General features: G+C 32.1%; 1 protein-coding gene across 1 annotated transcript; it reads left to right on the top strand.

Moving 5' to 3' along the window:
* Positions 1 to 303: 303 nt before the first annotated feature.
* LOC143048535 (alpha-L-fucosidase-like) lies at positions 304 to 15,287 on the top strand. Its single transcript, XM_076222255.1, has 8 exons — positions 304 to 861; positions 2,199 to 2,305; positions 6,290 to 6,417; positions 10,618 to 10,751; positions 10,963 to 11,060; positions 11,260 to 11,392; positions 12,143 to 12,313; positions 14,520 to 15,287. Exons 1-8 carry the CDS (start codon positions 353 to 355, stop codon positions 14,776 to 14,778), a joined length of 1,539 nt encoding a protein of 512 aa, XP_076078370.1. The 5' UTR covers positions 304 to 352; the 3' UTR covers positions 14,779 to 15,287.
* Positions 15,288 to 16,832: the final 1,545 nt, after the last annotated feature.

Below are 16,832 nucleotides of genomic sequence, written 5' to 3'. Positions count from 1 at the left end.
GTTTTACGGTGAGAATATCAAAAACCTGGAACAAACTACCAGAAAAAGTGGTTAAGGCACCATCTGTTAATGCCTTTAAAAACAGACTTGACAATCACTGGAAAAACGAGGAATTATATTATTCTGATTACCGCGCAGTTATAACCGGAAGCAGCAGTAACAGTAATAATTACGACCTAATATATGAGTCTGGTGAAGAGGAGCCGTACCGGAAAACATCTTTAAGTATCTTTAAGTAAGTAAGTATAAATAAGTCTGATCAAAAGTTTTGCTTACGGGACTAAGGTGCACACATTTTATATCTTTCACGAAAGGGGAAGTAACCAATTTATGTAAACAAATGATATGAAAAATGAGTGTACATGTTAAAGTAATTCTTTTTGCATGTTTTACTTCATATGTCGCTTCATTCAATGCACAGGGCATTTACAAAAGTATCAACACTGATTATGTAGTGGAACAGGAAGCTGTCATTTCGAATGTTGACTTTAAAATAAAACTAAAGGACTCAAAGCCAAAGGTCAGTTCTCCATTGCGATTCACCAATCAACAAAAACCAAAAGGTGATAGTTATGAAACCTATAAACCTAACTGGGATGATTTAGACAAAAGGCCCTTACCAACGTGGTATGATGAAGCCAAAATAGGAATATTTATCCACTGGGGAGTGTTTTCAGTACCAAGTTTTCGATCAGAATGGTTTTGGTGGGATTGGCAAGGAGCAAAATACAATAATACTGTAGATTTTATGAAGAAAAACTACAGACCCGGTTTTACATATGCAGATTTTGCTCCTAAGTTTACAGCAGAATTTTTTAATGCAGATCAATGGGCAGATATATTCAACACATCTGGTGCAAGGTTAGTTTTAATAGTGCACGGTTATCACCGTAAGTTTATAGTTATAACGTACATTCACCATATGCATAACAGTTTTGTATCATTACCTTTTCATTGTTTTTGTGTACCCTAAATTTGATAGCTAAAATGTATATCCTATCATTGAATTTGTATGATACATGTACATGTACATGTACTTCATATTATATAGACACCCTCTGTAAGCCCTGATTTTGTACATTGTACCATATAGAATGACTACCATTCAATACATGATGTATACTATTTTTCTCATCTGCTATATTTTTGTGGAACACTTTAGGTACCTTTACAGTGTGGTGCAGAATTACTTGTTATTTTGTACTAAATTGATGCCAGTTACAACAGTGAGAAAGATGATTGTATAAAATGATTTGCTATTATCATTTTTTCTGCATTGACATATTTATCTGTCATAGGCGATCCTGGTGCCCCCCTTTTTAGTGGGAAAAAAATGGTTGACTCTATAGGGAACATATATGTATGATTAAAAGGTATCGGGACTGTTCGCCCTAATAACATGTTCGCCCTGGGTACTTTCGCCCTGAGTTCGTTCGCCCATAGAGTCCGCTCGCCCTACTTAAAAAATATTAATATTCAGGGCATTTAAGTTGAATAAACTTATTCAGATATTTCTAAGGTATATATATTCTTGAAATTTATGGAAACAGGGAAATATTTAAAAGTGTATGGCTTGTTTAGGATCATTAAAATTGTTCAATGACAAAATCATTCGGATCACTGATTATTGTGATACTAGTCTTTTGATGGATTATTAATAAAAATCAAACGTTTTGTTTTGATAAAATATTCAACTGGAAATTATAAAAACAATGATGTACGAACTGTAAATCATGAAACATGTATGTTTACATGTTCATTTAGTATTATACTCGGAAAGTAGTAATCATTAAAGAGAAATACATTGTATTCCAGTATTTTACTCTGTAAATAAAAGGGAAATGATAAATTGATTGCGGGAATATAAATATTCTTTCAATTTTTCAACAACCTTTAACATATTTTGTTCAAATACTTAAAATTATGAAATCAGAACAATTAGAAAAAAATAAAAATCAGGGCGAATGGACCCTGGGCGAACAGGAATCAGGGCGAACAGATACCAGGGCAAATGTGAATCAGGGCGAACGGACCCGGATTCTGATTAAAATACTAGTCTATAGCTTCATCTTGTACATGCAAGCTGATCAACAGATTTCACTGTTGTTCTTATGTACATTGTACATTTTAGATTTTGTATACAGAGGTATTTTTTATGAATAAATATTATTTATTTGGTATTTTTTATTTACACACAGATATGTTGTATTCACATCTAAACATCATGAAGGATATACAAATTGGCCATCCAATTATTCTTTTAATTGGAATTCCATGGCTGTTGGACCAAAGAGAGACATTGTTGGTAAGTTGTGATTCTGACAGAGAAACTAGAGGCTCTCAAGAGCCTGTGTTGCTCACCTGTATTTACTGATGCTTTGGAAATTGTGTAAAATAATTAATAGTATCAAATATTGGATATTATTAGATGCTAAAACAATATCTAAGAAAATAACAAAAAACTGCAAAATTTCAGTAAAATTACTAACTCAGGGGCAGTAACCCATCAACGGGTTATCAAATTCGTCTGAAATCTGATGAACCTTTTAACCCCATGTGAGATTGCTCTAAATGCTTTAGTTTCAGAGATATTAGCCAAAAACTACATTTTACCCCTATGTTTTATTTTCAGCCATGTTTGTTTGGCCTGCGGGGTTATTGGACACATTTTTAAAACTACATGTACAATGTAGATACCCTAGTAATGATTGTGGCCAAGTTTGGTTAAAATTGGCCTCGTAGTTTCATAGAAGAAGATTTTTGTGCAAGATTACAAAAAATAAAGAAAAGTTGTTAAAAATTGACTATAAAGGGCAATAACTCCTTAAGGGATCAACTGATAATTTTGGTCATGTTGACTTATTTGTAGATCTTACTTTCCTGAACATAACTGCTGTTAACAGTTTATCTCTATCGATAATAGTATTCAAGATAATAACTAAAAACTTCAAAATTTCCTTAAAATTACTTACTTTAGGGCAGCAACCCAACAACGGCTTGTCAGATTAGTCTGTGAATTTGTGAGCAGGTAGATCTTAACCTGATGAACATTTTACTTACTGTCAGATTTGCTCTAAAGGCTTTAGCCAAAAACTGCATTTCACCCCTATGTTCTATTTTTAGCCATGTCGGCCATTTTGTTAGCAGGCGGGGTCATCGGACATATTTTTTATACTAGATACCCTAGTAATGATTGTGGCCAAGTTTGGTTATATTTGGCTCAATAGTTTCAGAGAAGAAGATTTTTGTAAAAGTTAAAACAGACGACGACGACGGACGACGGACGCCAAGTGATGAGAAAAGCTCACTTGACCTTTAAGGTCAGGTGAGCTTAAAAAGGAGTACATGTATATAGATAAATTTGAAATAACATTATTTTAACTTGAAAAACTAAGTACTTTAATTTCATTATTATCTCTGCTGCCTCTGTTGAAGGACTGTTAGTCCCCAAGCGTATGTGTCATCAGCCCAGTAGCCAGTACTTCTGTTTTCTCAACAATGTTTTATTTAAGTTGTAATGTGCGATTATACAATTTTGGAAATCATTCAAATTTTTGTTGTCAGAATTTTGTTATACTTATGTCCTCTTTCGTTTGATCAGTTCTTTGACATTAGTAATGGGTTTTTGATTTTAAATATTTGAGTCTCAAGCATCCCCGAAGCGGTTTTTATTGTCAAAATGTGCTGCTCGTGCTGCTCGTGTAATAAAATATAAACAGTCAGTGTTATTTTAATACAAATGTGCAATATGGTCAATGCATTAATAATGCAGTGTGTTATCAATACGATCTCAGTGGAAATGTATCATTATTTCTCATCAACTTATAATAAAATTCCCAGAGTAGAAAAGTATTGCCTTTTAGTAACAAATTGATATAATTTGGGATAAAGATTGCAAAACTCTGAAGACTTGATAGTTTAAATGCTTTTGAAAGTACAAAAAAAGGTGAATTGATGTAACCAATATTTACATCTATATTATTTTTCAGAAATTTGTCAATGAAATATATACTCAGATATTCGAGTTTCAAAATTATTTTAACAGCAATACTTGTTAAGGAAACTATTTCACTGAAAAAGCAAGCACATGGACCCCTATTTTTTTCTTTTGCAATCAATCAAGTACTGTGTCAAGATCACTCCGCCAAAATTTCTAAAAAAAAAATCAACGATCAAATTTTTTCTGCACTTCCGAATAGGCAAAAAAATATGATCAATTTCTTTATTTCGAATATAGCAATCTAAATCGGGAAAAACATAATATGGATTAACCTTAAACTTGTTTCAGCATGTTGATGCCATGGATCAAGGGAACATTTTACAAAAACCCGGTTAAGTTGTGGCTTTTCGTTCAAAAGTATTGTTACTTTCTTTAAAAGTCCTTATTTATGAAATTTCAGGGATTTTCTTCCAAATATGCAAATTTCGAACCAAATTATCATGAAGTATGGCAAGCCGTTCTCGTCAAAACTATGTTTAAACCCTTTTTTCGAAAAAAATACACACTGAGATTTAAAAACCTAAAATAACACACTGAGAAATCTAAATTACACACTGAGATTTAAAAAAATAAAAAACACACACTGAGAATTCAAAATTACACACTGAGATTTTAAAAAGACACACTGAGATGAAATAGATTGAAAAACACACACTGAGAATTGTCAATTACACACTGAGATTTAAAAAATACACACTGAGATTAATATGCAAGCTACTAATGAATATTCATGAGATGAATAATTCAACAGATTAATATCTTGATCTCAAGAACTCTTGTCACTGTAATGAAATGCGATTCCTTCAACCAACATTCGTAATAAATTTCAAGACTTAACATCGCTCATATTCATAAGTTTGTTGCCTATAATTCAGATCATTACTACCAGTGTATCGGGACGATTTTTTTAACTTAAAACCGTGGGTCCCTTTTCAAAAGTCTTCTAACTGTTTCCGTGATTTAGCTAGTTAATCTTTTATATTTTTGTTACGTTTATATGCTATAATAGACACTTGAGTAAAAATTTCACTGCATTCTTTTGCAGATTGTTCCAATGTTTTCTTATAATTTTAATAAAGTTTTTCACCATTTGGTTATATTTTGTAATAAGAGTAATTTAAGTGGGTATTTTTCTTGTTCTTGTATTTCTAAAGTTTTTTTTATTAATAATTTGGAACCAAATCGAAGGACTAACGAGTTCTGTCCCCTTGTTGTTTTAAGCTTGTAATATATTCAGATTAAGTATGCTAATTAAATATGTGCGCATAAAAAGTGCGCACAAATCTCAGTGTGTAATTTTAAATTCTCAGTGTGTAATTTTAAATTCTCAGTGTGTAATTTCAAATTCTCAGTGTGTGTTTTCAGTTTATTTATTCTCAGTGTGTCTTTTTTAATCTCAGTGTGTAATTTTTAATTCTCAGTGTGTAATTTTCCATTCTCAGTGTGCGTTTTTCATTTTTGTAATCTCAGTGCGTCTTTATGAAATCTCAGTGTGTAATTTGTAATTCTCAGTGTGTAATTTTCAATTCTCAGTGTGTAATTTTCGATTCTCAGTGTGCGTTTTGAAGTTTTTAAATCTCAGTGTGCTTTGTTGTAATTCTCAGTGCGTAAATTTTTCGAAAAATGGTTTTAACATAGTTTTGACGAGAACGGCTTGCCATAATGAAGGCACTTTTTTCTTTGCATATTTCAAAAGTACACATTGAAATTGACCTTCTACCAAAATTTCAAGAAAAAAATCAACGAGGGATCTCTACTGTATCGTATGCCCTTAAGTAATAAACATGTAATATTGGACTATAAATTCACCAATGTTAAATCAACACCTATTAACGAAACAAATATGATGTAAGTCGTCTTGCTGCTTTGCATGACAGGTAAGTTTAATCATTTCCTTCAATTAACCTTTCTAGCACAATCCATACGTGATATATTACAGCTTTTACATTAATGCTAGCCAGACAAATCTTTGTTTGGCTTGCTTGCTTTGTCTGTATCAATGTTAGCTCAAGCATGGCAATTAAGATAGGCGGGGCTTCAGCTTGTATACATCATACTTAAATCTTATCATGCATATTGGACGTTATGTTTGAGGTTAAGGACACTAAATTTTAACATCACATGACACATATTTTCACATGTTTAATTACCTGTATATATACAATATTAGGTCAATGAAAGAAAGATGTGTTTTGCTAGCATTAATGTAAAAGCTGTAAACAATTATAAACTGTCGATTAAATTGTCAACAGAAAAAATTGTGATGTGAGAGATGTATATATCTTTCAGGTGAACTGAGTACAGCACTTCGTAAAAGAAACCTACATGTTGGATTATACCATTCTTTATTTGAGTGGTTTCATCCTCTGTATTTACAAGACAAAGAAAACAAATTCAGAACACAACAATTTGTGAAGGTATAATTTATAGACGTATTAAGAATATATATATAAATATTCTATGTCTAAAGATACATGGAAAATACGTGCAAATGAAATAAACACTTGTAAAATTTCGTTTGTCCGTAGCTCATTTTTGGATTGACTGGGTTGAATGTATATATTACGTTATATACATATATACATTCATTGATCTACAGTCTGTCGATACCTGTAAATTGTCATGTTTTTCTCTGACTGTTTATGACGTGTTTACACTAAATCCATTGGATGTGTACGGATTGATAGTTTAGACTTAGATGCATGATTTTTTTAGTTAGTTGTGAGTGACCTTGAACTAGCTGTCAGATAACTGCGAGTACTCTCAGATCTGTTCCTAGTGTTTGGTGTCGGGATGTACAAGTACCCGGCCACGTCCACTTGTATTTTTGTCCATCTGATGAGTTAAGCCTTTTTGAACTGATTTTTATACGACCGCAAAATTTGAAAAAAATTTCGTCGTATATTGCTATCACGTTGGCGTCGTAGTCTGCGTCGTCGTCGTCGTCTGCGTCGTCGTCGTCGTCCGAATACTTTTAGTTTTCGCACTCTAACTTTAGTAAAAGTGAATGGAAATCTATGAAATTTTAACACAAGGTTTATAACCACAAAAGGAAGGTTGGTATTGATTTTGGGAGTTTTGGTCCCAACATTTTAGGAATTAGGGGCCAAAAAGGGCCCAAATAAGCATTTTCTTGGTTTTCGCACTATAACTTTAGTTTAAGTTAATAGAAATCTATGAAATTTTGACACACGGTTTATGACCACAAAAGAACGGTTGGGATTGATTTTGGGAGTTTTGGTTTCAACAGTTTAGGAATTAGGGGCCAAAAAAGGGCCCAAATAAGCATTATTCTTGGTTTTCGCACAATAACTTTAGTTTAAGTAAATAGAAATCACAAGGTTTATGACCATAAAAGGAAGGTTGGTATTGATTTTGGGAGTTTTGGTCCCAACAGAATAAGGGGCCCAAAGGGTCCAAAATTAAACTTTGTTTGATTTCATCAAAATTGAATAATTGGGGTTCTTTGATATGCCGAATCTAACTGTCATGACTGTGTATGTAGATTCTTAACTTTTGGTCCCGTTTTCAAATTGGTCTACATTAAGGTCCAAAGGGTCCAAAATTAAACTTAGTTTGATTTTGACAAAAAATGAATCAGTTAGGTTCTTTGATATGCTGAATCTAAAAATGTACTTAGATTCTTGATTATTGGCCCAGTTTTCAAGTTGGTCCAAATCGGGGTCCAAAATTAAACTTTGTTTGATTTCATCAAAAATTGAATAAATGGGGTTCTTTGATATACCAAATCTAACTGTGTATGTAGATTCTTCATTTTTGGTCCTGTTTTCAAATTGGTCTACACTAAAGTCCAAAGGGTCCAAAATTAAACTTAGTCTGATTTTAACAAAAATTGAAATCTTGGGGTTCTTTGATATGCTGAATCCAAAAATGTACTTAGATTTTTTATTATGGGCCCAGTTTTCAAGTTGGTCCAAATCAGGATCTAAAATTATTATATTAAGTATTGTGCAATAGCAAGTCTTTTCAATTGCACAGTATTGCGCAATGGCAAGAAATATCTAATTGCACAATATTGTGAAATAGCAAATTTTTTTTAATTAGAGTTATCTTTCTTTGTCCAGAATAGTAAGCAAGAAATATCTAATTGCAAAATATTGTGCAATAGCAAGATTTTTTTTTAATTGGAGTTATCTTTCTTTGTCCAGAATCAACTTAAATCTTTGTTATATACAATAAACAATGTATATTCACTTTTTACTACCAACTGATAAATTAAAATAATCTTTACCATTCAGTGATAACAAGCAGTTTTTTTACATCTTAATATTTTATGATGTATTTAAATGAGTAGTTATTGTTGCAAACTCCATTAGAAATTTTAATTGAGATTAGTTTTGGAATAAGGGAAAGGGGGATGTGATTAAAAAAATTGGGTTCAATTTTTCTCATTTGAAATTTCAAATAAAAAAGAAAATTTCTTCAAACATTTTTTTGAGAGGATTAATATTCAACAGCATAGTGAATTGCTCTAAGAGAAAACAAAAAAATTAAGTTCATTAGAACACATTCATTCTGTGTCAGAAACCTATGCTGTGTCAACTATTTAATCACAATCCAAATTTAGAGCTGAATCCAGCTTGAATGTTGTGTCCATACTTGCCCCAACCGTTCAGGGTTCAACCTCTGCGGTCGTATAAAGCTACGCCCTGCGGAGCATCTGGTTATAGTTCGTTCTTATGTTGTACTGTTATACCACTGTCCCAGGTTAGGGGGAGTGATGGGATCCCGCTAACATGTTTAACACCGCCCCATTATTTATGTATGTGCCTGTCCCAAGTCAGGAGCCTGTAATTCAGTGGTTGTCGTTGTTTATGTGTTACATATTTGTTTTTCTTTCATTTTTTTTTTTCAATATAAATAAGGCCGTTAGTTTTTATCGTTTGATTTGTTTTACATTGTCATATCAGGGCCTTTTATAGCTGAATATTCGGTATGGGTATTGCTCTATAGTTGTTAATGTCTGTGTCTTTTTGGTCACTTGTGGACAGTTGTCTCATTGGCAATCATACCACATCTTCTTTTTTATATTCATCAATAACGCCCAAAACTAAACATTTGAGGGATGCAGAGTAAATGCGCTGAAACGAAGTGAATAGTTTGAGGCAATATTGTCACTTCTGCGTTTTTGCCATTGTGTTGCCAGTTTTATTTCGACGTTTGCGTGTTTCAATGTCCCCTTAGTAACTTTCACCTCTGTGTATTGCTTACTGTGTTTCACCCCTACGAAAAATTATGTTAATCCATTTGATGTTCAAGATCTTCGCAGCTCAATGATATATTGAACATTGATTTGACAGATGATGCAAGTGAAGCTTGATCCCAGGCGAATATCACTTCTACGTTTTAATAGACCCCTTTGCCCAGGTTGCACGAAGTGCAAATTGGCTTATAGTATGGATTTGTTTGACATGCGGGGACAATTTTTTAATTTTTTTTTATGTTTTGTTCAAATAACTATCCTACAGTTGTTAAACTTATATCCCTGAAGTTGTGCACCGGCTGTTATGAAATTATGGATTTCCTCCATAATCTCAGACTTTGGAACATAGTCATTTCGGTAATTGAACTCCTATAGTTATCAATCAATAATGATTAAAACCTTACAAATAGATTGCTTGTATGTGGGAATCTTGGGACCTGCTATTATCGAATTGTTTGATGTTACGCAATTTTTCAGATTTGGAAACATAGTAATTCTGTTGCTAAATTTATAAAGAATGGTCGCTATTTCGTGTCATCAACTTTTGTTACAATTATAAACTTGGATGCTTGATTCTGCAAAGAAAGATTGTACCTGAATCGGAGAATATCACCAGCTATTTAATAGGAAATTGTTCATGATATTTCTGTCTGTTTTCCAACCATCGGAACTCCGTAATTTTCAATTTATGTTTCCATATATTTAAACGTTCTTAATAGACAAATTTTCATTATTTAATTAATATATAGTGCAACCCAGCAATTAGACTCGTGACCCATTGGCTCCGATGTCAATACTTTTATTGTCATATGTATTGTGCTTATCATTTCGGTTAGTTTTGAATTCTAGACGAAGGTTAAATGCACGTTTTACCAACAAAATCTTTTTAGTTTATACCGAAAAAAGTAATATCACAAAAATACTTAACTCCGAGGAAATTTAAAACGGAAAGTCCCTAATCAAATGGCCTAGTCAAATTGTCAAACACATCAAACGAATATATAACAATTATCACATTCCTGAATTGGTTCAGGCATTTTCCTATGTAGAAAATAGCTAGTATTATAGCTAGCTAAACCTCTCACTTGTATGACGTTTGCATAAAATTCCATTATATTGACAACGATGTGTGAACAAAACAAACAGACATAATAGGTCAAAAAGGTCAAAAATAGGGGTACAGCTGTCATATTGTTGTCATAGCCATAATTAATATTGTACATTTATATTTTGGTGATGTGTAAATCGATCAGGACCAACAAAAGAAATACGGAATCAGAGGACTTCATTTGATCCTCTTTTTTATGTGTGCTTTTGATCAGAAATTAATGTTGAAATATCGAAAAGGACGCTCGATGTGCAAAATATTACACTGTACTATTGGTTTTTATAGAGTAAAACCCTGCCAGAACTATATGAGCTTGTAAATACTTACAAACCAGATGTTATTTGGTCTGACGGTGACTGGGAAGCTTTAGACACTTACTGGAATTCAACAGAGTTTATAGCATGGCTCTACAACGACAGGTGCGTATGTAAACTGATACTTGGAGTGCATACAGAGATTTTAATTAGGATATACAACTTAGAGTAAGATTACCATCATTATTTTACAGTCCTCAAATATATTTCACTTGGTCAGTGTCAAAAGTTTCATATGAATTTAACATTATAACGCCTTATACATGTGTACTATACAATATAAATGACTTAATGTTTTCTTTCTACTATTTTAAAGTCCTGTGAAAGACAGTGTTGTCACTAATGACAGATGGGGCAGTGGTGTTATGTGTAAACATGGGGGATACTTTACATGTAGTGACAGATATAATCCAGGTAATTACAGTCAACAGCATTTACTTTCATTTAAAAAGTTTTTTGGTATCTAGAGTATCTGTGAATATTTGTTTTGGTAGTCTTTTTTTAGCAATCATGAAAGAGAATTTCTACAGTCTTATTATATTACAAAATTGTTTATTTACTCACCCTTACATGAGACTCATGGATGATTAAATCCAGAATTGAATGATTTCAGGTAAATTACAAAGCCGAAAATGGGAAAATGCAATGACAATAGATTCCCAGTCCTGGGGATACAGACGTAATGCTAATCTAAGTGACTATCTATCTATCGAACAACTGATTGATACCATTGTAGAAACTGTCAGGTAATACTTATAATGATGTAACAATCTATCAAATCCAAAAAGTTTCTGTGTAGAAAAATACCAAACTCTATGGAAAATTCAAAATGAAAGTTTTTTTTTATCAAATGACAATTCCAAAAGCTCAACCACATCAAACAAATGTAAAACAAATGTCATATTCGTCACTTACTGGTGTTACTTGAACAGATTGTTTGATAGAATAAGCACAGAATCGAAAAATCAAAACAATCAGGACATACTAGCAAAAAGAAATGACTACTATATTAAAACAATCAATTAGAAATAGAAGAAATAACAGGATAATAAGCATATTCTGCACATCTCATGAATGTCTCTGGTTCACTTTGCATTATTGATACATAGATAGCAGGAATAATAATGTAATGAAATTCTTGTTTCATTATCCAGCTACTGATGACGCAGATATGAGTAATCGGATAACAGGAAATTGTAGAGGAAAATGCATCACCAATTTAAGCATGCTCACATAAATCTCAATTCCAAATTTTAGGGTTTTCATATTTGTAGTTCCTGAGAAAAATGTTTTTACATATAGAAAAACAAAAGAAAAAATCAGATACGGCATTATTTAATTAGCTCTTTACAAACCGGTTGATGAAACCTTTTCAATTTGGCTAGTTAATATGTTGCTATATTTTTGCTGTTTTTGATTGACGAACAATAAGCACTCACATTTCAAGTACAAATGTATACTGTTTGAGCATGAATCATTGAATTGTATTGTTTTAGTTGTGGAGGAAACATTCTGGTGAATGTTGGACCCTCTCATGATGGTGTAATAAAGCCGATCTTCCAAGAGAGACTAAGTCAAATGGGAGAATGGCTTAAAGTGAATGGTGAAGCAATATATTCTTCTGTACCTTGGAAATTTCAAAATGACACTGTAACACCAAAAGTATGGTGAGTTCAAATTGACTAGTTTAAAGATATAAAAAAACTGCAAAACTACCACCACCTTTCGTGTTGCATGAACTATTTAAATAGCAGTAATATAAACTGTATCACTGAAAGGATAATACTTGAATGTTGGGTTATGTAGTGTTTATTATGACAGTGGACTACATTAGGAAAAAAATTCTGATTGCATTTTTAAAAACATTTTTGTTTTGCAGTTTGACACAATGATAATCTCAATATTTTAATAAATCAATTTATTAGTATTACTTTATATTAAAACATAAAAAAAATGAATTGACAATTAATATCTTATACCATTTGAAATTGGTAAGATAATTGAAATTCCTTAAAATAATTTGATTACAAATTTGAAATAAAGTTTTAGTTAAAAATATTTCATCGTTTCAGAATTGAAAAGAAGTCTATAGAATAATGTGCTAGATGTTTGTTTTTATTTGTATGAGTGGGTTGCTTTCTCGTAGATGTAAAGGACTATGTACTTCTTCATTCATATAGGAATTGAAATATAAAGGCAACAGTAAAGGCAACCACTGTTCGAAATCTATTGAGAAAAAACAAATCCGGGTTACTAACTAAAACTGAGAAAAAGCATCAAATATAAGAGGAGAACTACAACATTAAAATGTAACACACACAGAAACGAACTATAATATATCAATGGCCATTTTCTTAACTTGGTACAGGACATTTTAAGAAAAAATTTGGTGGGTTGAACCTGGTTTTGTGGCATGCCAAACCTTCCGCTTTTATGGCAATGTTAAATATAACATTGAAATGACAACATTACATGACAGGACTACAATACAAATAAATGGGAGAACATATAGAACAGAGAAACACACGAATAATATCTAACAAAAGGTACCAGGTTTAAAATTTAATACGCCAGGCTTGTGTTTCGTCCACACAAGACTAACCAATGAGGCTAAAATGAAAACAGTTCGAAAGCCAAAACAAGTACAAAGTTGAAGAGCACTGAGGACCAAAAGTTCCAAAAATTGTGACCAATACGGCTAGGTTTTTCTGCCTGGAATAAGAACATCCTTATTATTTAGAATAATTCATACTTTTGCAAACAGTAAATTTTATAAAATGACTATATAATAGATATCCGATATATTATGAAACCGAAGTGGTCACTAACTACAGAATAAAAGCGGATACATTACATTAAGCAACCTAAACCAGCACATAAAAATACACAGTCGAGTTAGCCAAAGCCATCAACGCACAAAGAGTCGTCACATTTATTTCTAAAAAGATTTCCCAAAAATAAGATAGAATTCAAGATTAGATTTGTAAGACTGATATAAGTTAACATTTATTAATATCAATGAAAATTACAATACTAGTTAATATCAGATTGTGGTAGTAATTTGATAATTAATTGTATTATCTAGCTATGTAGGTGTTTCTTCTGAATCAAACTGTAAACCAAATATATCGTATAAATTTCGTTGATCCAAACTAAAATCTAATAAATGAAATGGATGAATATTTATCTTTACCATAACACACGAATACAACAGAAAATTAGATTAACAACTACAAAGGTTAAGAAATTGACCAAATCCGATGAAAATAACGAATATATCATCAAAACTAAATACATGAATTAGGGATAGAAAAGTACCGTGACACGCCTTATAGCAATGCAAATTCACACCCAGCAAAACATTCACAATCGGGAATAAGTCACGTTCGGTAAATAAAACAAAAGATAAATCGACGTAATGACAAACCACAATCTAACACGTGGTAAAAATATCCTTATTTAGTATGGACAAAGACAAATCGTATGGATCAGCCAATTCGTGATGGTGTCTGTAAATTTACGGAGTGTCATTTTTAATCTGTTCTACTCATAACTTTGGTGGAGCAGTTTCTGCGTTAGGAGCACACTCCTGTATATGAAGTCTGTATAGTGCGAACATGCACGAGAATAACGTATCAATTGAGATATGTAAACACCATACGAAGGGTCAGAGGGTATGTTACTGCTGAGAATTGGGAAATTGATAATTGGGAAGTTGAAATCGTCCCGTTTATCATAGATTTTCGTGTGAAGTCGTCCATCTGTGTCAATATTGAGGAAAAGATCAAGGTATGAAGCAGTCCTTCTATCATCAGCCGTATCATTAATATTCTTTTCCTGACAGCTTAACTAACATCAGATTATGTTTTACAGGTACACAGAACGTATTACAGACACAGTTAAGACAGTTTATGCAATAATATTACAGTGGCCAGAAAACGGTGCATTACTTCTAGGAGCTCCTGCACCTTCTAAGGATACGACTGTTCACATGCTCGGTTCAGACATGTCTTTCACATGGGCTAAAGGACCTTCTATAGGCATGCTAATAAAAATTCCATTTATACCGTACAATCAGATGCCTTGTAAATGGGCATGGACATTTAAAATTTCAAATCTCCTCAATTCATAATAAAGTCGAGCAGTATTTCAAATTTCATTAATTCAAATACTCAGGGGTAAATATGAAAGATCCTTATTTATTTATGTTTACCTTTTCCTCTTTACCTCCACTGTTTATATGCACACCTAAGAAGCAAAAATTATGATAACCAATGTTTAATTAGGTACTTTACTTGAAAAAAAAACAGTTACAAACACTAGTTTTGTTTATATAACTAAACGATGCTCATGTATGAAGCTCACTATTTATAAGACACAAAGCAATTCAGATCAATTTGATTTTATCAATTGTTTATTAGAACTAATGAAAATACACGTTTATATTGATTTTTATATATTAAGATGAAACTTTATTTTTAGATTTTTCTTTCATTTCATTAATGAAATTTTATGAATTATGGATATATATAGAAAAGAGCAAAACAAAGTATCCCAAAGTTAAGTCTTGTAGCAATCTATTATTGATATTCATTAAATATGTTTTTGATTTACCTGGAATTAAAAAAAGTTTGGAAGAAATACCAATAGTTTATCTTTTATAATTCAAGGGCATAGAAAAGAGCATTCTGTGTTGTTTGATATATGTAAACTCATGATATCTCATCATAAAGTGACTTCTATATATCGAATTATTTTCATTTACCTCGCATTACAGTCATCAACTACTGTTTCAATTGATTTTCTTATATTCGTTAGACATCCAGATCAATTGTTGAAAAAAATAATCTGAAGCTTTTATAATTATAACTCAACATATGGATCAGGATCTGCGTACCCTTTCTGAGCACCCAAAATCAACTCCAGTTTTGGGTGGAGTACATGCAGCTCAGATTTTAGTTTTCTATGTTGTTTTTGGTGTATTGTTGTTTGCCTATTTCTATTTTAGCAATGGCGCTGTATGTTTATTTTCGACTTATGACGTTGTCTCTTTGGTATCTTTCGCTTCTCAAAATATGATAATATATGTAAGATTTTGAATAATTATAATTTTCAACATTTTGACAGTCATTTGGATTATGTAAAACAAACTAATGCTTGGTACTGCATGTCATCATTACCTCAAATTATAAATGTAAGCAGACACAAACACAAACACCTACACGTTTTAATCAAGCCTTTGTAGTTGGGTGACCTCATTTTTGTATAGGATAAAATGTCATTTTATTGTGTGCAACATCATCAAGATATTTTCTATCTTCATTTGTGTATCAAAAACAATATTTTCCTGTTGAGTTCGACACCATATAGATATGTTCTAACCTCATTTGTGTATAGAAACTATAGTTTTATCCTGTTATGTGCGACATCATCTACATGAGCTCTAACCTCATGTGTGCATAGAAAACAATAACAATATAATTTTCCTGTTTTATCCAACGTCATCTACATGAGTTCTAACCTCATGTGTGTATAGAAAACAATAACAATATAGTTTTACATGAGTTCTAACCCCATTTGTGTTAAGAAAACAATACAGTTTTCCTGTTGTGTGTGACATCAACAAGTGAGTTTTAACCTCATTTTTTTATAAAAGACAATAACAATATAATTATCCTGGTGTGTACGACATCATGTTATGTGTTCCTAACTCATTTTTGTAAAGAAAACAATATTATATTCCTGTTGTGTGCCACGTCATCTACAGGAGTTTTAACCTCATTTGTGTACTTTTAGTATTAGAAAATAATAAATTTTTACCGGTATGTGAGCCATCTTTAAGATATGTTCTTGTATAGACAACAATACAACTTTTCTGTTGTGTGTGACATCATTCATTTCAGTTCAACCTCATTTGTGTATAGGAAAAAGTAAAATCACAAAAATACTGAACTACGAGGAAAATTCGAAACGGAAAGTCCGTAATCAAATTGCAAAATCAAAAGCTCAATTATATCAAACGAATGACTTGCTACTGGCATTTTCCTATTCAGAAAATGGTGGATTGAATCTGGTGTTATAGCTAGCTAAACCTCTGACTTTTGTGACAGTCGCATCAAACTCCATTATTGAAGCGGGTCCGACCTGCTGCCTGTGAGATTTAATCAGCGACAATCTCCTCAACGA

The sequence above is a fragment of the Mytilus galloprovincialis genome, chromosome 1 (genome assembly GCF_965363235.1).
Source record: "Mytilus galloprovincialis chromosome 1, xbMytGall1.hap1.1, whole genome shotgun sequence".
NCBI lineage: Eukaryota > Metazoa > Mollusca > Bivalvia > Mytilida > Mytilidae > Mytilus > Mytilus galloprovincialis.
This window is presented reverse-complemented; position numbering and strand designations above follow the sequence as displayed.